Source organism: Pipistrellus hanaki (assembly GCF_964339955.1).
Source record: "Pipistrellus hanaki genome assembly, chromosome: 19".
Taxonomy (NCBI): Eukaryota; Metazoa; Chordata; class Mammalia; order Chiroptera; family Vespertilionidae; genus Pipistrellus; species Pipistrellus hanaki.
The window spans coordinates 163,508-190,000 of NC_140521.1; the positions used below are offsets into that span (position 1 = coordinate 163,508).

The window sequence follows — 26,493 nt, forward strand, 5'->3', positions numbered from 1 at the left end:
GTGTGTGTGTGTGTGTGTGTGTGTGTGTGTGTGAGAGAGAGAGAGAGAGAGAGAGAGAGAGAATCCTCACACGAGGATTGATTTTTAAGGAGAGGGGAAGAGAGAAGGAAAGGCACAGAGGAGAAACATTGATGTGAGAGAAACATCAATGTGTTGCCTCTTGCATGTGCCCCGACCAGGGCCCAGGAGGAGCCTGCAACCAAGGGTCGTGCCCTTGACTGGAATCTATCTAATCTGGGACCCTTTGGTCTGTAGGCCAATGCTCTATCCACAGTCAAACCATCTAGGGCTGACTCAGCATTAAAAAAAAATAATAAAATAAATAAATAAATATATATATATATATATTCCAGAGAGGAAGGGAAAAGGAGAGAGATATAGAAGCATCAATGATGAGAAAGAATCATTGATTGGCTGCCTCCTGCACATCTCCCCCCACCACCACCACCACCACCACCACTGGGGACCAAGACTGCAACCTAGGCATGTGCCCAGACCAGGAATCAAACCCGGAACCCTTCAGTCTGCAGGCAACAATCTATCCACTGAGCCAAACCGGTTAGGGCTCACGAATTGCTTTTTAAATTACAAATGGATTTTCTTCAATTACTTGGTAGATTTTATTATTGAGGCATTTAACTTGCTACTTCTCTTACCTCCATTTTTTTTCTATCATCACACAACCATTCTCATACCAGTAAATAATTGCCTTTGCCGAATTGTTGTTTTTATTGATTTCACAGAGGAAGGAGAGGGAGAGATAGAAACATCAATGACGAAAGAAATTCATCGATCAGCTGCTTTATACACGCCCCCCACTGGGAATCAAGCCCCAAATCTGGGCATGTGCCCTTGACCAGAAGCAAACCTGGGACCCTTCAGTCCATAGGCCGATGCTCTACCCACTGAGCAAGACCAGCTAAGCCATGCCATATTGTTTCTAATACCAGCGACTGCAGCCGATTCATTTACCATTCTACCATCTGTGGAACATTTTATAAAAACCTCTTCTTTAGCGTGGCTGGTACGACCATAGTCAGTGGATTATTACGCCAGACAACGGGGCATCTTGACCTGGATCCCTCCATTTCTGATGATGTGTTTCGCATTCCTCAGCGTACACGTGTTGGCAATGAGCTCCCAGAGCTTGGCTCAGTGTTTGATGTTGTCTCCATGTTCAGGGTCTGGAGAAAATATTCAGGATAGATGTGAACATACCTAATGGAATCAGAAAGCTGGGTTGGGAGGAAAATGATCAGGCCCTAAAAGAGGAAGCGCATGGACTCCGGCCTAAAAGAGGGTCGTCCTCCTAAGAGCCGGTTCTTCTTAACGGGAAATGCTCTCGCTAAAACGGGAGCAGTCGGACGTCTATGTCTCCAGCACGCGGAAGAAGTTCTACAGCCGGAGTCCGAGAAACAGCGCAGTCCGGAGGCGTGCCAGCAGGGTCGTTGCCCGGGAAACCGGAGCCACCCGGGACACGCCCCTCCGGAGCCGCCGGGGCCACGCCCCCGCCCCGGGACACCGCTGCAGGCCCGCGTCCGCTTCAGTACCCCGCGCCTCGGGCTGCCCGCGCTACTGCCTGACGCCACGCTCGGCCTCCTCGCCCCGGCAGATGTCGGGACCGCGGCCACGCTCCCTCGCTGAGTTATAGAACCCAGGTTCAAGTGCCGTGGCCGCGCGTGTAGCCTCGGCACCGCGCGCCGGCAGACACCCGCGAGTCGATTCGTCAGGCATAGCCCCGGGCAGCCCGAGACGCGGGGTCCTTAGGGGCGCGCGTCTTCTCCGCGGCGACGGCGGCAGCGGCGGCGGCCGGAGGGCGGTGGCGATGCTGTGGCCCCGGCTGGTGGCCGCCGAGTGGGCTGCGCTGGCCTGGGAGCTGCTGGGCGCCTCGGTGCTGCTGCTCGCGGTGCGCTGGCTGGTGCGGCGGCTGGAGAAGCGGCCGCGGGGCCAGGGCCGGAGCTCGCTCCCCGCCCCGCCGTCCCGCGCGGCCGCGGACCCTGACTCGGTCCCAGGTAAGGCCCGTCCGCGCCCCTCCGCTCCCCTCGGGCCTGGGCCCACCCGCGCCTGAGGCCGCTGTTCCGGTGCGAGGCCGGGAGTCCCACTCCGGGGCCCTTAACGTGCAGACGACGGCGCGGCGCTGAGGCCGATCTGTCTTATCCGTCCATCCGTCCGTCCGTCCGTCGGAGCCTGGTGACTGCGGAGCGGACCCCTGGCGTCTGGCTGTCAGCGCGTCCGCAGGGTTCCCGCGTCAGCCGCCCCCCCTGGCTCGCACGTTGGGTTTCTCCGGTGGGAAGGCCGGGTTTGTCGGGGGTTTGTGTGTGTGTTTTGAATGGAAAGCGGAAGGGCCGACCTGCCCTCCGCCTGTCGCGTTTGCCGGTGGTTCCGCCTGCTCCTTCCCTGGAACAAGGCCGTAGGCGACACGCTGATCCGTCCGCTGACCCGGCCAACCCGGCCCGGAAACCCGGTGCAGCACAGACCCCGGACTGCAAACCTCCCCAGAGACGGGCTGTAGGGGCTGGAATGACGGTGTCTTTACGTTTTTAGCTTTCCACTTTTTAAAGTGTTTTTTAAAAACATTTTTATTGATTTTGGAGAGGAAGGGTGAGGGAGAGAGAGGTAGAAACATCAATGATGAGAGTCATTGATCGGCTGCCTCCTGCACGGCCCCTCCTGGGGATCGAGTCCGCAACCCAGGCATGGAATCGAACCCGGGACCCTTCCGAAGACCGGCGCTCTGTCCACTGAGCCAAACAGGCTAGGGCTAGCTTCCCATGGTGGAATCGGTGTACAGAGCATCCGAATGGGTGCCCTCCCCGGTGGGACCCTGTGCTCCCCCGGCCTCCCCCTTCAAGTTCTTTGGCAGCTTGGGGGGGGGGGGGCTGTGCAATACAGTGTCTGTTTATCAGACGAATTCTCCTCTGCAAATAAGTACCAGCTGTTTTTGAAATCTTGGAGTTGGGCTGTGGGAGGCAGCACCCTAAAAGGCTTTTTGAAAAGAAGTGCACAAAAGTAGGCAGAATAGGAGGAACCCCTTTTGCCCAGAGTCCTACGACAGCCGGTATTAATGTTGTCTGAATCTTGCTAAGGACTCCCAGTCTCTTTTTCCCCCCTCTGAACTTACTGTCTCCTAAATCTCAGACTTGAAAACTGAAGTGCCCATGTGGTGTGCTCTAGGTGTTTCTGATGCTCAGGGCCTCAATCTCCATTGGCTCTATGTCCAATATTCTCTGCCTTGGGTGGACTCACTTCCTGGGCACTTGGACCAGGCCGCCTACAGTCCCTCAGGGCCCTCGCATGGCATCTCATCCGGCCATCCCTACGACCTCCTGGTCTAGCCTGAGCCCTTGGCTCCAGCCCCATTAATCACAGTGGTCAGGTCCCTGCCATTTTTACCTCCTCCCTGATTCTAGCTGTGCTCCATAGACTTATCTGCTCGTGCTTCACATACATGGGTGAAAGCTCCCACTCCAGTCTGTTTGTCTGGTAGCTGTGCAACCTGAACAAGTTACTTAGCTCCTCTGTGTTTTGGGTTTTTCATCTGTAAAAAGGGGGGGTGGGGGGGAGAGTGTGTGATCAGTGATGATACCTGCGAGGCGGACTTACTGTTGCCATTAAATAATTTTGAGTATGTAGAGTGCTCAAAACAGCACCAAGCACAGGGGAAGGCTCACAAAAAAATTTAAGTTTGAGCTACTTGTTAGCGTCAGCAGAATGTCTGCCAGAGCATCTATCTGTGTCCTTAGTTCTCTGTTGTAAGTCTTTGCATAACTTGTCACTTACAGAATAAAGTGCAAGTCTGTCTGTGGGATAAATTTCTGGAGTTGGAGCTTGGATAGTCTGTCCAGTTTCCGTCCTTGTTATTGGTTCCAAATTACACTCCAACTAGCAGCAAAGGAGTGTGCCAGTTTCCCCAGTGATTACCGACCTGGAATGTTAGTTAGTGTGATCCTGCCTTGTGATTGTGCTAGGTGATAAGATTCTTATCCAAATGACCCAGATACTGGGTATCTTTGTTTTGTTTATGTTGTGATAGATTTGGAAACCAACGCCTTAATGAAAATTTTCATAGGGAGGTCATAGACTCCAGAGAGTGTGGACAAACACTGCATTGAAATGAAAATTTGAAGCTTTTTTTTTGCCATTATTTTTTTTTATTGATTTGAGATACAGAAGAAATGATTGATTTGTTGTTCCACTTATGCATTCAATGATTGATTCTTTAAAAAAAAATTTTTGTTGATTTCAGAGAGGAAGGAAGAGAGAAAGAGAGATAGAAGCATCAGTGATGAGGAGAATCATAGATTGGCTGCCTCCTGCATGCCCTCCATTGGAGATTGAGCCTACAACCCAGGCATATGCCATCAACTGGGATCAAACCCAGGACACTTTAGTCCACTGAGTCAGACTGGTTAGGGCCAATGGTTGATTCTTGTATGTGCCCTGACCAGGGATAGAGCCCAAAACCTTGTCATATCTGGACGATGCTCTAACTGAGCTACCTGGCCAGGGCACCACTTCTTAAAGAAAAGATTTACTTAAACCATCGAATTGATTTGTGTTGTTTTGGGCCTAGGTACAATGACAATGGATGCCATCTTAGCTCGACTAAAACTCCTAAATCCAGATGACCTCAGAGAAGAAATTGTCAAAGCCGGATTGAAATGTGGACCCATTACTGCAACCACAAGGTTCATTTTTGAGAAAAAATTGGCTCAGGCTTTATTAGAGCACAGAAGACCCCTTCCATCACACCCTCCCTACCAGGCCACCATAGGAAGCCCGGCAGAGCAAGTCAGCTTTTCTGAAGACAGAGATTTTGGTTACAGAGTGGGCTTGAACCCTCCGGAGAAAGAGACCCTGAAGTCTGAGACCTGCTCCGTGGCCTTCAGTGCTGTGCCTGGCGTTGACGGCCCCAAAACTGCGGAGAGGGCGTCTGCTGAGCCGCCTCTGTACTATGGGGTGTTCCCGGCCTACGCGGATTCCCCAGCGCGGAATGGTAAAGTGACAGCATGATGTTTTTTACCTAGGGAGGGGGTGCCTGGACAGCAAGGCTAAGTGATCTTAAAAATCCCAACAGCAGAGGAGAGAGAGTAATCTAGTCACCACAATCGTTATCCCAAATTAACCACTGTTGGCATTTTTATGTATATATGAATCTCCTTAAAACATTTTTTTTTATCTATATATGAATTTTCAAAAATCAAGAAAAATATTTATGAACTGGCTACTATTTGTTAATCATCTTCCTCATTTTCTTTTTAAAAAAATAAATTGATTTCAGAGAGGGAGAGAGAAATATCAATGATGAGAGAGAGTCATTGATTGGCTGCCTCCTGCACACACCCCCACTGGAAACCGGGCCCACAACCTAGGCATATGCCCCTGATTGGAATTGAACCCGGGACCCTTGATCCGCAGGCTGACGCTCTATCCACTGAGCCAAACCAGCCAGGGCCTTTTTAAATTTTTTTTCAACATAACCTGAACATCTATTATGTTAACGAATGCAAATGGGCAATAAATAATTTTCAACATAAAAAAATTGCTGTTTGAAACAAGTAAAGTAGTACTGGAAAGAATTAATGGAAACTTGTTGATTAGGATATAATATATATATTATATATACAGTACATGAAGAAAATGTGAAATTTCTTTTTCTTCAGGATTAAGAGTAGGAAACATTAAATAAGAGAAAAGTCAGGCAGCTGGGTAACAACTGTTTACTGTTAAACTCAGGGCTTCGGAGTGACTTCGTGACAGTGGCTCTACTTACTCTCTGTTTTCCGTCTGTTATTTTCCCAGAAAGAATTCATGTTTATGAAGATAAAAAGGAAGCATTGCAAGCTGTCAAGATGATCAAAGGATCCCGATTTAAAGCTTTTTCAAGCAGAGAAGATGCTGAGAAATTTGCTAGAGGAATTTGTTGTTATTTTCCTTCTCCGAGCAAAACTTCTTCACAACTTTCTCCTGTGAAAATGGCATCACTCTCTAGCAATGGTGGGGTAAAAGGTAAATTATATAGCAGTTCACAGCTTGGCATTACTGTCAGATTTGCCCACATGTGTTTTGTGCTCTCCTTATATACAGGAGTTGGTTTTCTCTGCCTTTGAGAGAAGTCCAGTTTGCCAGGAAGTGAAGGCCCAGGCCATGGAGCAGCTGGAAGAGAATGTGCTGGGCTGGGGGACCGGGGACCATTAGGGTAGAGTTGAGGGGGAGCTGAGTAGGTCAGGCCGATACTCTAGGCCCCAATGCTGACGGGCTGTGGGAGGAGCAGTGAAAGGACCACCATCAACCTTTTGTCCAGTTTTCTCTGTCTTCCTATCTCCCTTTGCCGATTAGATTCAGGGGCCCTTTTTTTATGCCAAGACCAGTCTATTGCTCACCTGAAGCTACACCTGCTTCTAGGACTGTGGCCCCAGCTTTGACCCAGACAATCCATTCAGTCAGCAAGGTGACCACACCCCTCTTGGCTCAGAACCCAGTCTAGTGAAGGGGCCTTTGTTGTCGGCATTGTGCAAAGCCCTGGCCTCAGTCTTGTTCCTTCTTGGGGCTCACAGTTGTCCTGCTTCCGAGGCTGGCTGGGGTCCAGAGGAAGGCCCTCTCCCTGCAGACACGGGCCATCCGTCCAGAGTCCCGTCCGCTGCGTTTCCTCTGGTCCCTTGCTGGGCCTTACACAGATGCTTCTTACAGGGAAACCAGAATGGTTTCAGACAAGCTTCCCGCTACCCAGTTTGTGAATTTCCCTCGAGAAGATCGCTCTCACACCTCTCCAGGTGTTGTCATTGGACCGATAGACATCACTGTGGCTCACTGCCTTCATGGTCGTGCTCCGTGTGCTTTATGATCGGAGCAGTGCCATGGCCAGGTGTCCCCGTGCCCTCCAGCTGCTGAGCTCAGCCCTCTCACAGAGCTTTCCCAGCTGGAGTCCAGGGGGGTTGGCTCTTCACTTACAGCTGCCTGTGTTTGTGCCACTGCTGGAGGCTCCACATTGGCTGTCTGCTGAGGACTGTCATTGTCCCACCTGTCACCATCTAGACCACAGACTCAGCACCCTCAGTGCAGCACAGGGGGGGCTGAGGAAATGTTTGTGAAAGTAAATGTTATTTAAAAAAAAAAAAAATCATGTTTATCGGGGGACTATCTATTACTAGAGGCGCAGTGCACGAATTTGTACATGGGTAGGATCCCTCCGCCTGGCCGAAGATCAGGGCCAATTGGGACTGGCCGGCTGTGGGGAGGGACTGCAGGAAGTTGGCCAGCACACTGACCACCAGGGGCAACTCCTGCATTGAGTGTTTTCCCCCTGGTGGTCAGTATGCATCATAGTGACCAGTCAACTGGTCATTCTGTTGTTTGGTCACTTGGTTACTTGGGCTTTTATATATAGATAGGTTTTTTCCAACTGTTTTTTGAGTTTCATTTAACTGTTCTAACATTTCTTGTTGCTGTGATTGTTCATGTTCTGTTTAATCACTTTAACCTTTATGTTTATTAATTTCTTCTGTCTTTTTCTTTAGATTATTTTTAGTTCCTTTTCAAATCTGCAGTAGTTGTATCTGTAATTTATTCAAATTAAATGTTCTTAAATTGTCTCTTAGCAACAGATGGCTTGTGCTTTTCTGAGTCAGAAACCGTAAACAGAGAGCGAGCAAACAGCTATAAAAATCCCCGTACGCAAGACCTCACTTCTAAATTGCGGAAAGCTGTGGAGCAGGGAGACGAAGACACCTTTTCTGACCTTATCTGGAGTAATCCTCGGTATCTGATTGGTTCGGGGGACAATCCAACCATCGTGCAGGTAAGCCTGCATCCAGCATCCTTAGCTTCAAGGCTCTGCTGGCAAACATGAGGCTCAAAATCTGGTTTTCTTCAGGAGGGATGTAGGTACAATGTCATGCACGTTGCTGCCAGAGAGAATCAGGCTTCCATCTGCCAGCTGACTCTGGAGACGCTAGAGAACCCCGAGTTCATGCGGCTCATGTACCCCGATGACGCCCTGGACATGCTGCAGAACCGCATTTGTTACATCCTCGATCTGTACCTGAACACGCCTGACAAGGGGGTGAGTGTGGCGCCTTCTCTTCCTTCCGTGACGTGACAGCCAGTCTCAGTTACACCAAGACTCGGGTTCCTGGCATTGAGTATTTGCCTAGTCCCTGCACTTTGTCAGTGCTCGCGGGGGGCCAGGAAGGAGGCTTGCATTCACTGAGCTTAGGGAGCTCCTGACAGTTGGAAAACAGCCACTCACACACACATGTCCACCTCACCAAGCGGAGAGCTGTGACCGGCAGGCCCCTGGGCTGCAGGCAGCATGGAGGTGCAGCTGTAGGGACCAAGTCAGGCCATTGAGAAGCATCTGAGAAGCATCGTGGTCCCAGGTGGAGCATTGTTTGTGGCTTTAACTTTCTAATATTTTCTCTCTTTTAAGTAAACTATTCTTTCTCTGCATCTCTCAGGGCTACGACACGCCGTTGCATTTTGCTTGTAAGTTTGGGAATGCGGATGTGGTCAACGTGCTTTCTTCACACCCTTTGATTGTAAAATGCCCACGGAATAAGTGTGATAAAACCCCTGAGAACGTAAGTACCTGTGAACGCTGTCACTGTGTAGTGTTAGCAGACTTACAGTCTGTGATCACAGCCACTGGGAAGTCAGGAGTCACTCTGAGTGTTAGAGCCTGTCTGCTGAGGAAGAGGCATCTGCAGAGCCAGGAGGGAATGAGCAGCCCCAGTGTGCTGGTTTTACTTTATTCTCAACAGCTACCAGTCTGTATCAAGGGTCCCTTGTACATTCCTCAGTTGGTAGTGATGGTTGTAATGATGGTAGTGAGGGTGATAGTGATGATGATGGTGAGGGTGATGGTGGTGGTCGTGAGGGTGACGGTAGTGATGGTGATGGTGATGGTGATGATGTGTAAACTGCTGACATGTTCAGCTCGTGGCACTAGGGGCTGTCCGAAGCCCCGCCCACACATTCCTGCCTGACCCTTACAAGCCTTATAAAGCAGGCCTTGTCATGATCTATACACTCTGGCAATTGAGCACAGTGTGCCTTAGAAAGGCTTGAGGTGTCTGTGCCTGTGGAGTGGAGAAGGAAGGGACCTGACCATGGATTAGAGCTGTTAGCTGGCCTGGACCTGCGCCCTTTAGAAACACATGGTACCTAGGTGTTCTGTGTCAGCCCTGCCAAGCCGCAGGCTCAGGCAGCGGGACTCGGAGCACGGGAGGCTGTGAGCCTGGCTGAGCGCTCTGCTCTGACTCGACCACACACGCTAAGACTTCCTTTCCGTGCAGAAACTTAGCATGTAGAGCAGCATGCAGGAGGAAATGAAAATGACCCATACTCTGAGTTTTTCTTCCTGTCCTGTCCCTTAAGCTGTTACAGATGTTCTAGAAGTGTGTGCTGCTCAGCACACGGTTTTTGGTGTGGGCTTTGTGCATAAGATTCTATTCTTTGAGTATAAGATACTATTCTTACTTTGTTGTTGTAGGAACTTGAATGATAAGAAAATGTGATAAATTAAGATTTAGAATGAACTTCACATAACTCTGTGTGTTTTTAAACAGGTTATTTGTGAAAGAAGCAAGAATAAATCTGTGGAACTGAAGGAACGAATTAGAGAATATCTAAAGGGTAAGGGGGGGCATCGGTGTGGAGTGTAAGGGGGAAGGCCCATTGTTGGGCAGGACTGGACAGCATCCGAGCCTGGCTGTGTTTGGGAGTGAAGCCAGGGCTGTGGGTGAGCTCCACCTGCAGCTCTCGTCATAGTACTATCTCCCGAACGCCCAGCTCGAGTTCCAGGTCTGTCTCCATATAATCCCTCCTTTGAGGGCCATGTTGTTCATGGCCTCACCCCTTGCCCTCTGCAGCCACTCCCGTAGCAGGCGTATCTGACCTTTCTCAGGTGGAAGCAGGTCGGAGAGGCTGTGCCGAGCTCCCTGGCTGCTCAGTGGTCCATCAGAAGCTCCCTATCATCATTTCCGTGCCAGGCCCTGCCCCCTTGGCAAGCCAGACGGCTCCTCCCTTGGCTTCCTGGGCAGTCCCAGTCTGAGGCCTGGCCGGCCCTGGGCCTCCTCACTCTGGGCCCAGAGTTGGATTGCCTGCTCGGCTTTTCACGACGTGAGCTGGTGGATCTGTGGAGTTCCGCCTCTGCCTCGGGGCCTCGCTCCCTGGTCCGGAGCTGCTGGGACGTGGCCTCTGTGCCCCCCAGCTGGCAGGCTCTGGCGTGAGGAGGGCTGGCTTCAGAAGCGGCCTTTCCCACTCTCCTCTGTCGTTTCCAGTGAGGTTCGGGGACTCGGCAGAAGTGCCTCCGTGTCATCTGAGCCAGAGGTCTTTGACCGCCACTGGCTGCCTGTCTCGCCCCCTCTGGCTTCCAATCTTACCAAGTCCCCGTCGGTCAGTTCCCATTTGACAGATGCTGCTGCCACCTCCTGCTTTTGTAAATGCGGTCTGCTGGCACATGACAGCCAGCTGTCCGCACACTCTCTCGGAGCTTCCCTGCTGAACCTCCCCCTGACCTCGCCACACTGTCCCTCGTGACCTCCCTCCACGGTCTTGTGGTTCCACTGCTGTTTAAAGATGTGTCAGTGACACAGAATTGTGACATACAGAAAGGATAGGGAATTGGAAAGGGAGAGGTGAAAATGTACCTTCTTTTTAACATTTCTCTGCTGCCTATGTATGCTGATCTTGTCCACACAGGCCTGCCTCAGTCCTTCTGACCTGAGGTGAGGAGTTGTTTGCACTCTCCTCCCCTTTTTCTTCCCGGCAGAGGGAGAACGTAGGCTCATTAGTGAGACTGGCACAGCCTGGCCTCTCACCAGGTCCTTCAGCTCCAGAGATGGCAGCCTTTCCTTGCAAAGAGCATGGCGTCGCCGTGTGGTGTCTGACGCCCTGAGGTGAGGAGCGTCGGCAGGTGGCTCAGCGCTGGTGTCTTCCCAGGTCACTACTACGTGCCTCTCCTGAGGGCAGAGGACACCTCGTCCCCAGTGATCGGGGAGCTGTGGTCTCCAGACCAGACGGCCGAGACCGCGCACGTCAGCCATGGTGGAGGCAGCCCCAGGGACCCCGTTCTGACCCTGCGGGCCTTCGCAGGGCCCATGAGTCCCGCCAAGGTGAGCTGCTGTGGAAGCTTCCGGCAGGAGCTCCTCGCTGCCCCCGTTGCACAGCTCACACGCTTTCTCCTCGTAGGCAAGAGACTTTCGCAAACTCTGGAAAACCCCGCCTCGGGAGAAAGCAGGCTTCTTCCACAGTGTCCGGAAATCGGACCCAGAACGGGGCATGGAGAGAATGGGAAGGTAGGAAGGCGGCGAAGGCGTGTGTCCGCTCTGTGTGCGTGTGCTGGCGGGCGGGAGCTCGGGACGTCTGCCTTGAGAGCCAGAGTTCCCAGGACACCTTTCTTCCTGAGCTCTGGTTCCTGCAAACCTTGTACATGCTGCATCCCTCCCCAAGGGGACGCCGTGTCTGAGGGATGGACGGGTTTTGAGTGAGGAGGCCTGCAATGGGTGCTTCCTTGCAGGGCGGGAGAAAATAGGACACAGGACTCAGGGTGGCTAGAAGCTGTAAGTCATAATCAGGGAGCCAAATTATAATGCAATCAAATAAAGTGTCACTGAAATGCTTTAGAACCTTTTCGCAAAATCTGTGCCCAGTTTCAGGTGTACAGCTTGAACTTGAAAAGAACTTGTAAATTTTATATGCCTGGTCAAAACCAGAATCCTATCCAACTTTTTATCACTCTTTTATTAAAACTAACCGTTTGTCTGTTTTTGCTGTTTTGTCTTTTATCTCTGTGGTGTGTTAGGAAGGTGTGTCTGATTGCGGTGTTCTTCCTTAACTGCTCTTTGCTGTGTGACAGCTCTGGGAGTTTTTCCTCTGGCTGCACAACTCTCCTGTGCTTTATTCCCACAGGCAGCTGGCTCATGAGCTGGGGTACCCCTGGGTCGAGTACTGGGACTTTCTGGGCTGTTTCGCTGACCTGTCTTCCCAGGAGGGCCTGCAGAAGCTGGAGGAATACCTCGCACAGCAGGAAGTGGGCAGAAAGGCCCAACGAGACCTAGGAGAAAACGAGGCTTCTGCCTTTGGTGAGGGCCTGTGGGCGTCCCTGTGCTCCCAGGACTTGGACCAGGAGCACGTCCCTGCCGATGCGCGGGCGCCCGCTGCTCCTCTGCCCCTCAGGCTCTCGGTGCCGGGGTCCTTGATCAGAGGAAGGCACCAGGCCGCCCGCTCTCCCTGTGGCTGCTTCGACTTTGCCTGCCTTCTCCTTTTCCTGGAGGCTGCTTCAGTTTGCTTCCCCTGCTGGTCCTTCCCTGCAGCAGGGTGGGTGGTCTGTCTTGTGTCTGAGGAGGCTGTGATGAGAGGCGGGTTGGTCATGGGGACTGTGCTGTCCTAGTGCATGTCCTCGGACTCTGTTACCTGCACCTGAGGAGCCACTGTCTCCCCACAGGCTGTCGTGGGAAGTGCAGCAGTCCCATCTCCGTGAGGGCCTTTCTGGGGGAAGACGGTGACATGAGCTTGGAAGAGATTAAAAACCGGCAGAACACAGCTCGGAACCACAGCCAGCCCTCAGCCAGGGCCTCCAGAGGCTCGGGGGGTGACATCCTCCCCTCGGAGCAGAGGGCGGACCTTATAGAAGACGCGGCGCGGTCCTGTCCCCCCGGCAGCAGGAACGGCTTCTGCAGCCCTGGGAGCGGGGGCAGGACCCAGCGTGGGAAGAGGACAGAGGCCGCCAGCGGGGAGGAAGCCCTCTCGTCGCCTGTCTCCGGCTTGACTGTGGAGTTCGATAAGCTCCAGTTGCAGAATCTAGGAAGTGGGTTTCCCGAGACACCAAGTGAAAGTGTGGAAACGAGAGAGGAGGAGATCCTGACGGCGAGACCAGAAGCAGTGGACAGTGATGCAGAGCCTCCTGCGGCCGACAGACTTGGAAGCAGTCAAGCAAGGACGGAAGGCGAGATATCGGCGGGCATTGCCAACATGTGCCTGGGCCCCCACTGTCCCGGCCACGAGGCCCAGCACAGCTGCACCTCTGCATCCTCCGAGCCCTTGGGGGTCACCGCCAGGAAGGAGCCTGTCCGGAGGCTCTTCCTTCTGGGGTAGGAGTGGGTGAGCATGAGGGTGGCTGTGGGGCGGGGCTGAGCGCAGTGATGTGGAGTGAGGGATGTGCGTGTGACACTGGTTCTCTGAAAGCTTTCTCGGCCATAGCCTGGCGCTCGGGCTGGTGGGAACCTGTCCTTTTAGCTCGTCCTTGTGCAGCTGTCCTTCCTGGGGAAATGGTCGCCCCCAGAATGACGAACATTCTAAGAATGTAGCTTTAGGAAGAAAGGCCTACTGGGGTCAATCTCCACCTCCCAGGTGGCCTGACCCGTTGGTGGTTCTCAGCAGTGGAAATGGGACTGCGCTTTCACAGCAGGGGTGGGTCTCGGGGCGGTGGCACACCATGGGGTGTTCCCCACACCGTGCTGGGTCCCTGAGATAAGGCAGGGTGTGAAGTCTGTCCTAGTCACATGTTCTCTTCTCTATGATGCCGTGCAGGGAAGAGCCGTCCAAACTGGATCGCGACGTCTTGGCAGCTCTGGAGGGTGCAGACCTGGACCCTCAGCAGCACCCTGCCGTGCACAGGTGGAGGAGCGCTGTCCTGGGCTACCCACCCTCCGACAGGCAGAGGTACCACAGCCCAGGGGTTGCTGGGACTAGCATCCGGAGCGTTGATTCTGACCCACATACACCTGGTGGTTCGCCAGGACACTGCCACGCTAGCGTGTAGCTCCTCTGGTGCAGCCGTGGCTGGGGCACTGCGGAAGGGAGGTCTATAGTGGGTGCAGGAACAGAAGGGTGCTGCTGACAGGGTGCTGCAGTGGGGGGTACCCGGGGTTCCTGGTCATGGTCATGTGGGGTTCACATGGACAGTCACATGAGCTGTGAGTCTTCAGGGCCAGTGTTCTGAGCTTCTAAGGGCCTCTGGTTGGGGCCACAGTGGAGCCCCAGCTCAGGAGCAGGAGCCCAGGTCCTGTTGTGGCCTCCACACTCTCCACACCCACCGTGCTCACAGACCTTTCTTGGTTTTCTCAGTTGGCCGAGCCCCTCAATAAAAGGGAAGTTGACGTCTCAGCTGCCAGATCTTGATTGCCCGACGAGCTGCAGCCCAGGGAGAAGTGGTCCTGCGGGGGGCAGCCCCAGGAAGCCCAGCTCTGCCCCCTTCTCCCCCCGTATGGGCAGCCCGGGGCGCTACAGCCCTGCCAACGGGTGCCACCTGCGCAGAATGGTGCGCCTGGCCCCGCACGCAGCCTTGTAGGCTGGTGTGGGTGCTGGGCTCTCGCGTCATTGAGAAGGGTAACGTGTGCATTGCTAAAATTTACAAAAAAGGATGTATTCTCATTCACTTATTAACCCTTATTTTGAAAGTAAGAGAGTTCTAGAAAATGCAGACGTTTCATGTAAACTTTAGGTTTCTGGCATTTTGAGAGAAGTTGATGAAAGCAAACGCGGGTACGTTTTCTGAAAACTCGGCGTGATGCAGCCCACAGTGACATCCTGGTGCGTGTGTGGCAGGAGCTAAGCTGTCTGCATTCCCACAATGGCCGTGCGGGACCAGCCCTCCTCCCCCTCACCGCCATGCTCACTTCAACTGTTCTGACAACTAAGGTGATTTTGTTCACCTTCCTTTTCTGGGGAGGGCTTTTCACTTTTGGGCTCCTTGGTTAGATGAAGTTAAAGCCGTTCTTTCTCTTGGACGAAATGTGCAGCCATTGGGAGGCGGATGATACTCAAGCAGGACTTGCACAGCCAGGAGGTGTTTCCTCCCGCCAGCTCTGAGCTGCGTGTGCTCTGTGCTGCCGGTGCAGTGGGGTGGGATGATCTGTCAGTTGTTCTCGGTTTTGAAATTATCTCATATTTTAGAATTCACTTCAGTTGGAGTTCCTTTATAACATGTACAGAAACTAGAGGTCGACTTTTGACTTTTGGCAGGTTTGAGCCTGGTTTAGTTGTTCGAGTGTGGTTTACTTTAGGAGTGCTCCCTCCCCGTCTGTGTGCAGAGCGTGGGGGGCACCACAGCTCTTCGCCCAGACCAGATGTCCAAGGACAGAAAACTCTACCTGTGCTTTACTGACTTCAGTGCCTTTTGTAAATCGTTTTTTATTTTTTCTGAGCTTGTTTTTTGAGAATGTACAGTGTGTGAGATTCTTTTTCATTCATGAAAATTGTTACTTCACACAATAACAAGAGGCAGGTCAGGAATATTAGAATCAAGATTTAAAAATTCTAATGGTGGTTACACAAGGTGTTTTCATGTCTAGATATATTGTAAAAGCCAATGGCATTTTAAAAGGCATCTGTTCTCAACAGAAATCAGAATGCAGATGTTCAGAGTGCTGACCTGTTTTTCCTAGAATCTTACCTGCTGTGCTGTATATTGCTGTAAATACTCAGATGAAATTAAAATAGGGTTTTTGCTGACTACTGGTCCTGTCGTGTGAGAAGCCTCTGGTCACCTGTCCTGTTTCCATCCGTCACTGTAACTGAATGCCCAACACCCTCCTCCCGCTCTTTAGCTGTGTCCCCCTGAGGGGGCTCATTTCTGGTTTCTGGAAAGCTGTCTTGCTCCTCACAGGTTGTACAAAGGGCAGAAATGCCACCAAACAGGTAGGCCAGGGGAGAGGGCCTGCCCCCCACCTTCAGGCCTGTAGCCCCCCTGGGCCCAGGGCTCAGTCGTGCTGGGCTCCCTGGCCTCATAGAGGTCAGACATACGTGCTCCTGTCACGTTTGTGGTTTTAGAAGTTGGCACAGATTCCAGGTTAGCTGTCAAAACGCTCCAGAAATGGTGCGTGTGGTTGCTGCTTCTAAAATGCCATTTGTCATGTCAAGACTCACAGTCTTGGCTCAGACCTGTCATAAGGCCTCTGGTGGCAGCTGCCCAGCAAAGCTGTCATTCCTGGGTGTCCCAGCCAATGTGGCTGCCTTTGTCAGGCTGTACAGGCTTCTGGTTTCTTTAAAACATTCACAATTAGTACTTTGAAAACCAGTAAAATAAAGTTTTATTTTTGTAGTTATTTCCAAAGTTGACAGAGACATGGATCAGACATCCCATTTAGTTGCACTACAGAAAAAGTTCATAACCACTTCATAGAAATTGTAGTTTTTGTAAATATTTGGATGGACACTTCATTGTCCAAATATTTTAACCCATAAGCACAAAAGTTTAATAGCCAGAGGCAAACAGAATGAGCTGTCAGCTATTTTACTGAAACAGGACTCTTCTGGCTGTTCCCCACCTGGCCTTCCCCTGAAACCAGCAGGTGGCACCCCTCTCACCTGGCCAGAGACTAACAACAGGTGTGTTCACACTCAACAGCAAGCTGTTTCCATAGTGTAGTGGTTATACATTCGCCTCACTCACCCAACAGCTTCAGGGACACAGGACTTCCGAGTGAGACAGTGGTTTCCCATGCAAGAACAGATGGAAATCTTTATTGACAAAGTGACCAAAGGCTTTAAGAAACGTGGAGAATGTACGAAGCGGAATAAGTTATGGATGGAAATGCTGGGCTCTCCAAGTCCCTGGTGCCGACGGCTTTGCCGAGTGCCTCAAGGGCTCGTGTGGCCACTGCGGGTGCTGTGGTCTCCATAGTGACACCGTGAGGCCTCGCCAAAGGGCCAGAATGTTCCCCCTTTCCATCCTGGGCCAGGACAACGGCGGTGATGTAGACACCACTCCACCTCCGCCTGGTCCTAGAGGAATGGAGTGACCGCAGTGTAGCTGCGGAGTGGACAGAGGCCAGTCTCTGTGTTCTTGGAGGTCCCCGTGCCAGATGCCAGAGCCGGGCACGGTGAGGAGTGGGCCCTCAGGAGCGGGAGATCTTGTCCGGAGGCATGAACCCTGTGTCCCCGAGGGCCCTGAGTGCCACGCAGCCGTCCGGCCGGACCACCAGGTGGGTGATGCTGCCATTGTTGAGGGAGAGGCGGAGCCAGCCTTCTGGAGGGAACTGCAGCGCCCTGGGGGGAGGGAGAAGGTGCTGCAGGGATCGGATTGTGAGCTCTGGGCCCCACCTCAGACCAGGCGCTGGGCTGAGTGACAGCAGCTGTGGGATTGCAGCACAGGTCACAACCTGCACACGAATCAGAACCCACTGGTGTCCTCTGGGTACACATGATTTGTTCCCATTGTGACAGGCAGGGACAGCCAAACAGCAATGCCCACAGCCTGTCCCAGAAGCCCAGGCCAGGCCAGCCCACGGCTATGGAGCCTTTCCTGCTCTCCATGAGGCATGGTTAGTGTTTACTAAGAGCTCAGTGTCACTGCGTCACCCACCACGCAGCCTCCGTGCCCAAAGCCTGGGGACGAGGAGCATGGCCCGGCTTGTCTGTACCGGCAGCCACAACTTAAAGGAATAACCCTGCTCCAGTCTCCTGTCCCTTCCCTGTCCTCGGCGTCTGCCCTAAGTCAGCCAGCAGAGCACCCTGTCACCACGGAGACGCTTTGGCTCTTTCTGGCCCTTCAGTTAGCACCCCCCGTGCTGTTTCAGCATGAGGGTACCCCGCAGGGCCTTGCTTAGGCCAATCTGTCCAAGGATGTGAACATGCTCTGTCCTGTACACAGCACAGCAGCCCGACAGCTCGCCCTCAGGTGCCCAGAGCAGCAAACAGCACGCCCCCGGGAATCAACGCTGAGGCTGGGCCCCCAGAGCACCCGAGTGAAGGGCGTGGAGCCCAGGCGCCCCCCACTCGGTCGGTGTGAACCCGAGGAAACAGGATGTGGGCACGTCACCCCGAGGGGAGACACGACTGCAGGGACAGGCGCACACACACGGAACGGTGCACAACCGGGACAGGACCTCGGCAACTGCTGCCCAAACACACGATCATGAGAAACTCCACACGAAAGACATTCTACCAGACCCGCGGCCTCCAGGACTGTGTGCAGGTCAGAGGCAGGCCGGCCGAGGCGCCGCGGGCCCCTCACCTGCACACAATGTAGCGGATGACGTTGGCGTGGCATATGAAGATCTCGTAACTGTCCTCCTGCTGCTTGACATCCGCCCGGTGGATGTAGTTCCGGAAGGCGGCCTCGATCCTGGCTCCGTCTTCATAATACTGCTGGGGGCAGAGAGAGGCACCTAAGCCTGGGGGCGGCCAGGCCAACGGAGGGAGGAGGGGAGTGCCAGGAGCAAGGGAAGGGCGGGAGACCACTGTCCTCGGGCGTTTTACCACAGCTTCCGGCTTCCAATGAGACACGGGTGGGTCGGGCTCGATGGGGGCGCCTTCCCGCAGCAGGTCGGTGCTGACCGTGCAGACCCCTGCGGAGGGAGCAGCAGGGGTCAGCGGAGACCCCGGGGTCCCTTCAAGGGGCTGAGGGAGCGGGACGGCCACTCACCTGGCAGGTGTTTGCTGATGATGTCGGTGGTTTCCACTGCCCGGGTCATGGAGGAATGGACAATTTTATTAAACTTCAGCCCCAAGCTTGCAAGTCGGAGGCCAGTGAGTTCAGCCTGCTCACGACCTTGAAGGTGAAACGTGAGAATTACATGCGGCCGGAGTCCCTCCTGTGTACCCCACACTTTAGTCTTTACCAAGTAACAACAAGACGATCTGGCGACCTCCAGTCCCAGGCAGAAGAAAACATTAAAAACAATGACGAAGGTAGAGGATTGCTAAATCTGGGTGGGCCCCGCCTACTACTTCTGAGTCCCTCACACAATCTCACTCAACTTTGTCCAAAGGCTGCGGCTCCAAGGCTGTGTGAGCCCCACAGACGTGAACATGGGTGTCACTGCCTGCGCCAACCGCCCCCCCCCTCACCCCCCCCCCTGCCGCCGCCGCACCCCCCACCACGGGCAACCTTGTTTTCTGCTGCTGCACGACCTTGCTTTTTTTTTTACAAATTGAAGGCAAGACCCTTCACCAGCAAAACGATGACAACCGGCTTTACTGCCGTGGCCTGGAACCACACCCACAGCATCTTGGTGATTAAAAAGCTGAGGACGTTCCCAAAGCCTGTTCTGTGTCAGAGGCTGAGAATTACCGATAATGACAATGCTCAAACCTGGGCCAGAGGTCCCTGCCACAGGGGCCATTCGGGGCCAAGCCCCGCCACATACCCAGGGGTGTCAGGGTGCGGTCCTTCTCCCGGGGGGCATCCGTGTGGTACTGGGAGTGCCTGATGAGGAAGATGTGCCGCGTGGCCTTGGCTTTGTAGTTGTCTATCCGGGACGCCACGTCCTCGTCTCCAGAGCACGAGTTCCTCTTCCGCAGGTTGACCAGGGAGAGTGGTTCTCGCCTGTTGTTGAGACAGGAGGCTGTATGTCCCTCCTCACATGTCACCCCTAAGAATGTCTGACAAGAGAGCCTTGCTGTCCAGCAAAAACAGCGAGGACCAGTGCCCTCGTCCACCCAGAGCCGGGTGCCAGGCCTCCTGTGGGCGGACAGACACCCAAAGCCCTTCCGCGAGGACGGAGAGAGGAAGCAGGTAACGGGGAGGAGCGGCTGTGGGAGGGCGGCCCAGCCCGCGGAAGGGGAGGCCGAGTCTGTCCAAAAGTAGCCACTAGCCCTGTGGCTACTTCATTCGAAACAAAGAAAATGAAATGAAAATGAAACTCCACTTCCCCAGTCACGCTAAGCAGCACATGGGACTTTCCGGGCAGGAAGAGGTGGTGGGATTTCATTCAGGAACTCACTTTTACTTATCCCCCGGCAGCTAAGTACCTACGCACCTGCACGGCTTTGGTTTTAAAATGTAAATTAACGTTCAATTAGACTAAGAACCGTTTCCAGGTCACAGGAGTCACCTTTCAAGTGCTAATAAGGGCACTGGGGCCAGGGACCGACCCGAGGTCCCCGGAGGCGCCTGCGAGTCCCGCCTCGGCAGGTCCTCCCTCCTCAGCATCCACCCTCCTCCCGGCGCGGGGGGATCGACAGCCACCTCCGCCGGAGCGAGCGCAGGGAGGGACCGGGTGGCAGCCCCGCCGCGAGGTCCTCAGCCCAGAACGGAAATGACCCCCGTCCCCGCCGCCTGCGCTCGCCCCTCCGAAGGGCCCTCTGGGCAGACGAGGGGCTGCAGCTGCGGGGGGGATCGCCCCACGTCAGGCCAGAGACCCCGCACGGAGCACGCCGCCCTCAGTGAACCGGCTTCCGGACCGAGCGGCGCGGCGAGGGGCCGGGAGGACCCACCCGCCACCCGCCTGCAGCCCCGGCCGCGCACCTGTCCCAGTTGGAGTTCCAGACACCGGGCCCAGGGTGCACGGCTCCCGCCCACGCCGGCGGCTCGACCACGCGCGGCTCCGCGTCCCCACCCGCGCGGGGCTTTCCCACCGCCACGGCCGAGAAGAGCACGGCGGCCGAGCCGCCCGCCAGGCCGCAGGCCGCCAGCTGCAGCGCCTGCCGGAACGCCATGCCTGCCGGGCCTCCCGCTCCGCGCACGCGCCTAAGAGCGCGGACGGCGCGCGGCGCAGCTCACGCTTCCGCCCGACGTCTGGTCCCGGCGAGCGCGCCGACGCTGCGGGGCGGAAGTCCCGCCTCCTAGGGCTCCGGGCCGCGGGGGCAGCCGAGAACACCAACTTCCGGTAGAAGGTGCAGCGGAGAGGTGAGTGAGCGCTCAGTGGTTCGTGCCCCCCCAGTTCCTGCAGAAAGTCCGGGTGCAGGTCACTGGAGCCTTCGAGAGCGAGTGTCCCCGCCGCCCGGACAGCGCGGGGCCCGGGAGAGCGCAGGCGCGGAGAGGAGGCGGGCGAGACGGCCTCGGAGAGGAGCACTCGGGGTTCAGTTTAGTGAACTGTGGGGCCGCCGGGGAGGAGAGGGGGCTTCGTTTGCAGTAAAATAGGCGCCACCGGGCTTACTGTCTTAACCACGTTGTGCAGCCGACACCACCCTTGTCCCCCCCTACGTCCTCCCGGACTCCCCCGCCCACGTCACTCACTCCGCGTTTTCCCGCGCGGCTCTGGCTCCCGCCGTCTGTTTCTATGCGGTTGACTCGAGGGACCGCGTATAAGTGGGATCCTCTAGTACTTTTTCTTTGGGGACCAGCTTCTTCCACCTCCGTCATGTAGCAGGAGCCTGACTTCCCTTCCTTCTTAATATTGAATGAGGTTCCACTGTATGGAGAGCCCACATCTTGCTTTCCATTCATCCGCTGGTTGACACTTGGGTGTTTCCACCTCCATGCTGTGGACACGCGTGGGCAAATCTCTCTTCCAGTCCCTGCTCTCGGTTCTCTGGGGTTGCGTGCCCGTAAGTGAAGTTCCTGGGTCATCCCTGCGGGTGTTCAGGTTGGGAAGTGACATGATCTGAGTTACATTTTTTTAAAAAACTCTCTGGCCCAGCTGGCATGGCTCAGTGGTTAAGCATAAACCCATGAACCAGGTGGTCACGATTCGGTTCCTGGTCAGGGCACATGCCCAGGTTGTGGGCTCCATTCCCAGCCAGTCAATGATTCTCTCTCATCATTGATGTTTCTCTCTCTCCCTATCCCTTCCTCTCTGAAGCATGCGCTCACACACACACACACACACGTTTTTTTTTTTGTTGTTTTGTTTGTTTTTAAGTAAAAAGAGACGTGAGGGCAGTCATTAGGAGACCAAAGCCACAGCAGTCATTAGGAGAAACTTAAATTACCCTTGAAAACAGTTAATTATAGTTTATTGTGATCCTAAAGCAGTCTAAGGTGACAAATCAAGTTGTTCTTAGTGTTTTTGAGGTTGCTGCTTCTCCATCATTTCAGGGCACGTTGATCACATGATCTGGAGTCAGACTCGTTCTGACCGGGCTGTTTCTGCTCTCACCCTGGGCAGGCTGGCACTCCCCCGGGTGTAGCTTGGCCGTGCGGGTGTAGCCTCTCCGGTTGTCCTCACTTCCCCAGGGAGGCCAGGTAGGCGTACCAGAACAGAGCCACCAGGTTGGCAAAAAGCACGCGGAACTGCCGGAGGGAACAGAGGCCCAAGTGAGCGCAAGGCCCTGACCACACCCACTGGCACCAGTCCCCTTGAGCAGAGTTCCTTCCCTGGCGGGTCCAGCCAGCCCATTGCACTTACAGGCCTTTACTTTGTCCGGAGCCCTGGGCCAGACCCCCCACAGAGAGCGATGGGGAAGACAGAGCTCCTGCCTGGCCAGGTGTACACAGACCAGCAGGGGAACACAGTAACTGTCCCCTACCTTCCTTCACAAACACAGCTTCAGGCCCTGGCTCGGCCTCGTACCCCGGACTGGCCATCACAAGGTGGCTTCCTCCAGTCCTTCTGACACCCTCCCGACCTGCTCTTCACTCTAAGCTGTCACTGTCCCGCTGCCCTGCCTCAGTGATCTCATAGGCAACCCCCCCTGACCTCTAGTCAGCGAGTCTATCTGGAAGGTCAGCTACTTGGAAGAAACAGTTTGGTCTGTCTGGTTCACCACTGGATCCCAAGTCTAGAGCAGCAGGGCGGGAAACAGGTGCTCAGCAAACATTTGTTGAATAAACCACTGCCCCTTAGGCATCACCTGCAACCAACTAAAATGGAGCTTCAGCCACAGGGCACTCTGTCCCTGCTACCTTCACAGATCCCGCTGTCCAGCCTGCCCTCTGACAACCACAGGTCCGTGTCCTCAGCCATCCTGTCTTCTCATGTCTTTCCTTCTTTGGGGAGAGTGTATGGTCTCCTTATCTATCTGTCCCCTGGGTTCACTCTTGGGAAAACCCTCGACCCTCCCTACCACTCACCTCTCGGAGCCCCAGGCCTGTGCACAGGCAGGTCTTCAGCCCCTGTGGCCCCTGTGTCTGCTCGCTCTCAAGTTTACCCCTTTACCCCTCTTCAGTAGCCCTACCCACCCCCGGCCCTCCCAGAGGAAAGGAGGTGTGGAGAGAGGTCCCCAGTGACAGTCACCCTGAGAAAACAAAGATTGTCACAAAGGGGAAAGGGGACAGGGGACTGATGGGAAATGGCCTCTGGGGGAGGCTGGCGGCCTCACCTGGATGGGGACGTAGTTGACGTTAATGAACTGCACCGGGGTCCACACGCGCCAGTTCATCTGCAGGGCCGGCCAGAACGCGCTCCTCACCTTGGCAGCGCCGGCGGCAGCATCTCCGCCCTGGAAGGAAACCACGGTGAGGGAGCCCCATGCCTCAGGCGGAGATTGGGGCACTGGGTCTGGGGACCCCAAACCCTAATACAATGGGGGTTCTCACTGTCGAATTCGTTGCTTGTAAACATGGGCAGCACATGGAGTGGGTAAGGAGCCGGTCAGCTCTAAGTCCACTTGGGGAACCACCAGAGCAGTGAGCTCTCACACTGGGGACCTGTGTCCTCGCCCTCGCCCTCGCCCTGAGCTGGCCTGATGATGTAGGGTAGGTGTGAGGGCTCTGATCCTGCATCACTGCCGGGAGGGCAAACGCGGTGGCCTTTCAGGACGGTTCTAGGAGTTGGCCAACCAGGACTCCCGCACAAAAGGACGGCCTGTGGGGGAACACTGCGGCAGGTGGAACGCCGGCTGCGGCGGCGGCCGGAGTGTGTGTGGCTGTTGGGTGGGCTGTGGCCCACTGTGCTCCTACATATATCCTTCATGTGCCAGGACTTGACGCACTTGATGACACTTTTTACTCGTCAATGAAAATGCGGTCCCTTTGCGTTTGGAAGGAAATAAAAAGAAACAGCCGTTGTACGCTCACTTCTACGTGGGCACCCTTTGCTTCCTCCGGCTCAGACGTCCCAGGACTTCCCAGGCATCTCTTTTTACTCAGGGATTACGAGCAGTCACAGTTAAGTCTAAACATATTCCTACTTATCCCCAGGGCCACTTTACACAACACAGGTTATTCTCCTTAGTGAGGAGAGCTGGAGATGTAGTTTTCGAAGTAAAACCTGAGTGAGAAGCCTTTACCTGCTGCGATTGGCTATAACAAATTCCAAGGCAGATCACGACCCATTCTGGGCCCAGAGCAGGCTGGCAGGGAGCGGTGGGCAGGGGTTGGAGGGCCCGTTAGAGCTGACCTGGCCTGGTGCGGCGGGCTCTGACGTGGGCTCGATGTGGGTAAGAGGGCCTGCTCGGAGCACCCAGGCTCTGCGGGTGCTGAGTTAGCTCAGGCTTCCGAAACGTCACCGACTCTCTTCACAGTCATGTTTTGTAACGTATAAAACGTACAGGAGCCGCAACCGGTGTGGTTCAATGGATAGAGCGTCAGTCTGCGGACTGAGGGGCCCCGGGTTCGATTCCAGTCAAGGGCACGTACCTTGGTTGTGGGCACATCCCCAGTAGGGGATATGCAAGAGGCAGCTGATCAATGATTCTCTCTCATCAATGTTTCTAACTATCCTTCTCTCTTCCTCTCTGTAAAAAAATCAATAAAATACATTTAAAAAATAATAATAAATAAAATGTACAAGACTGCTGAGAGAACCGTTACACTGAGGACAGCTATCCACGTGTCAGAAAGTGTGGGGACAGGCTAGAGGAGGTGTTTCGTTAACACATTCAGTGGCCTGACCCGAGGAGCGGCCGCACAACCCACGCTCAGGGACACCCGACTGCGTGGCTTCCCCTCGCGCCCACAGGCACTGCCGGACGGCGGTGCTTTGCTTCTGACGTTGACCAAGGCAGCTATGACCCTTCCATGTGAGAGGCGGACCCTGAATCCCCCCCAGGGCCAGGCTAAGAGCCCTTGCCCAGTGGGGAGCGGCAGCAGAGACCGACCTCCAGGAAGCTCATGACGAAGAAGAACAGCAGCAGGAAGGCCGGCGCGAAGAGGAGGCGGTCCAGCAGCAGCCTCTTGACCCCGGCCCAGGGCACGTCGGGCGGGATCCAGTGCTCCATGAAGAGGTAGAAGAAGTGGCTCAGCGGCCCTGTGAAGAAGAACCTGAGGCCACAGGGAAGTGGGGTGAGCTGGGCCACCTTCTCAGGGCTGGGCTCACCCCCAAACCCTGCCTCTCCCAGACCTGGTCCTGGGAAGTGTGCTTTGAATCTGCTTCCAGCATTCCTGCCTGCTTCTCACAGACCGGACTTTTCCTGCCTTGGGCTCCTCCCTCCTTCACGTAGCCGGCTCCTTCTCAACACTGCGGCTTGGAGGGTCCTTTCCTGGTGGCTCCAGGTCCCAAGCCCATTGCTGTCCTTGCCCCTCTTCCAGGCCCAGGTGGCTTTCCTCACCGCGTTTATCACCGCGTGCCATGACTCCTTTGCTTAGTGCACAGTGCCCTCTCTCTGCCCCAGAAGGTAAAGCGGTCACAGGGCAGGACCGTGCCTGTCTGTTCACTGCTGTCTGCAGTGCCTCAGGCAGGGCCGGAGTCGGTGCTCAGCATGAATAAGTGCACCCCCACTCCCACCCTTGAGTTTCTCATCAAACCCTCGGGAGTTAGCCAGGGTGAACCCTGGGCTGTGCACCTGCTTGCTCGAGTTGCTGCTGCTCTTCCCAGAGTGTGCAGAGACCTGGGCCCAGCCACAGCACCTGGGACAATGAGCTGCTGCCCCCTAAAACTCAGTCATAGAAAGATGGGCAGGGACTCGGGGATTTCCCACTTCTCAGGGAAAGCCTTTACACAAGTGGTTCTCACGCTGAGGACCCGGGGCCTGGAGCAGGGCTTCTCCATGGGAGGAGAACGGAAGCCTTGAGGATGGAAAACTGGTGGGTGAGGCCTCCAGGTGGCTCTGGTCCCCTCCCCGGGGTGGGAATTACAGCTTTCAATACGCTGAGTAAAGTTAACAATGCGGACAGAAATGGCACCTATGAATTTTAAATTGGGGGGGGGGGGATCAATCTTTTGCAAAAAAAATTGTTGCAAAAGACTTAAAAAATATCCATCTATACAAACACTACTTTTGGCCAGAGAACTCATGGAGGGTTTAATCAGTAAAACTAAATCTCTGAGCTTTTGTAATTCAATAAGTGGTTCGGAAACTGGACGTTTTAGAGGACACCTGGATGCTTTTCTAATGCTAATGCTATGAAAATAACTAACTGGCCGTATCTGAGTCTGATGTCCACTCCCATGGGCCTTCGAGTCTTGAGGTTGGCCTCTAGGTTCTGGGGATTTATCTGCTCTTAGTTTTCTCAGCTCAGTGAAGAGGCCATGCCCACCCATGAAATTAAAATTGACCATATAAAGCTAGAAAATAAGCTAACGATATCCCGTTCTGATTTCCTCCCATTATTCCTCCAATGCTTTTTACAATTACTTTTCCAAATTAGATTACTCCAGAAACTTGATAACTTGGCTTGGGTGCCCTGGGCTCCGCTGTGGAACTCACCCATAAATGGCATATCTGAGAGGCCCACTGACTTCGAGCTTTTGAGAGCAGTTTCCTTTTTTCCGCTTCTTAATAGTCTGGGCCAGGAAGTTCCCAAGTGCTGACAAAATGCCGCTGTGGACAGAGAGGGAGTAAGGAAACAGGAGGACCAGCAGGAGGGCTGTTCTGAGATCGGGCTGGGGAGGGGCGGAGACCAGTCCTCATCAAAGCAGCTGCAATGCAAGGTGCCCGTGTCAAAGGGTGGGGATCCCAGCCGGATCTCCACTTGGTGGGTGTGCCAGTGTCGATGTCCTGAGGGTG

The 26,493-nt window shown here is 54.5% G+C and overlaps 3 protein-coding genes across 4 annotated transcripts in view; 1 reads left to right on the top strand and 2 right to left on the bottom strand.

Annotated features, from left to right (window-relative positions):
• Positions 1–1,737: 1,737 nt before the first annotated feature.
• ANKLE2 (ankyrin repeat and LEM domain containing 2) lies at positions 1,738–15,453 on the top strand. The gene is made up of 13 exons (XM_084867383.1): positions 1,738–2,012; positions 4,574–4,996; positions 5,803–6,009; positions 7,599–7,798; positions 7,874–8,062; positions 8,457–8,579; positions 9,567–9,633; positions 10,942–11,114; positions 11,191–11,297; positions 11,911–12,083; positions 12,446–13,091; positions 13,531–13,662; positions 14,068–15,453. The coding sequence occupies exons 1-13, from the start codon at positions 1,826–1,828 to the stop codon at positions 14,288–14,290; spliced, it is 2,850 nt and encodes a 949-aa protein (XP_084723509.1). The 5' UTR covers positions 1,738–1,825; the 3' UTR covers positions 14,291–15,453.
• Positions 15,454–16,004: 551 nt separating this feature from the next.
• On the bottom strand, positions 16,005–20,463 carry PGAM5 (PGAM family member 5, mitochondrial serine/threonine protein phosphatase). 2 transcript variants are annotated; one of them, XM_084867391.1, is made up of 6 exons: positions 20,192–20,463; positions 19,092–19,270; positions 18,368–18,493; positions 18,202–18,290; positions 17,957–18,087; positions 16,005–16,989 (listed from the first exon to the last, which is right to left on the bottom strand). In XM_084867391.1, exons 1-6 carry the CDS (start codon positions 20,380–20,382, stop codon positions 16,839–16,841), a joined length of 867 nt encoding a protein of 288 aa, XP_084723517.1. In that variant the 5' UTR covers positions 20,383–20,463; the 3' UTR covers positions 16,005–16,838. The 2 variants fall into 2 exon arrangements, with proteins under 2 accessions (XP_084723517.1, XP_084723516.1); XM_084867390.1 differs by having other exon boundaries at positions 17,957–18,090; positions 20,192–20,432.
• A 1,141-nt stretch (positions 20,464–21,604) lies between these two features.
• Positions 21,605–26,493, bottom strand: part of PXMP2 (peroxisomal membrane protein 2) — a 6,544-nt gene continuing 1,655 nt past the window's right edge. The window contains exons 2-5 of the mRNA XM_084867392.1: positions 26,194–26,307; positions 24,646–24,808; positions 22,927–23,046; positions 21,605–21,898 (exon numbers count right to left, since the gene is read on the bottom strand). Of these exons, the coding sequence (XP_084723518.1) occupies positions 21,830–21,898; positions 22,927–23,046; positions 24,646–24,808; positions 26,194–26,307 (466 nt within the window). The 3' untranslated portion in view covers positions 21,605–21,829. The remainder of the gene's footprint in view (positions 21,899–22,926; positions 23,047–24,645; positions 24,809–26,193; positions 26,308–26,493) is intronic.

What these genes read in the sequence shown, in the direction of transcription:
- PGAM5 (XM_084867390.1), bottom strand. Translation starts at nt 20,382, where the DNA reads ATGGCGTTCCGGCAGGCGCTGCAGCTGGCGGCCTGCGGCCTGGCGGGC. An exon ending in CCGCACCCTGACACCCCTGG is followed by an intron (nt 18,494 to 19,091) that starts GTATGTGGCGGG and finishes TTCACCTTCAAG; the next exon opens with GTCGTGAGCAGGCTGAACTC. An exon ending in CATCAGCAAACACCTGCCAG is followed by an intron (nt 18,291 to 18,367) that starts GTGAGTGGCCGT and finishes CTCCCTCCGCAG; the next exon opens with GGGTCTGCACGGTCAGCACC.
- ANKLE2 (XM_084867383.1), top strand. Translation starts at nt 1,826, where the DNA reads ATGCTGTGGCCCCGGCTGGTGGCCGCCGAGTGGGCTGCGCTGGCCTGG. An exon ending in GGACCCTGACTCGGTCCCAG is followed by an intron (nt 2,013 to 4,573) that starts GTAAGGCCCGTC and finishes TTTTGGGCCTAG; the next exon opens with GTACAATGACAATGGATGCC. An exon ending in ACAATCCAACCATCGTGCAG is followed by an intron (nt 7,799 to 7,873) that starts GTAAGCCTGCAT and finishes GGTTTTCTTCAG; the next exon opens with GAGGGATGTAGGTACAATGT.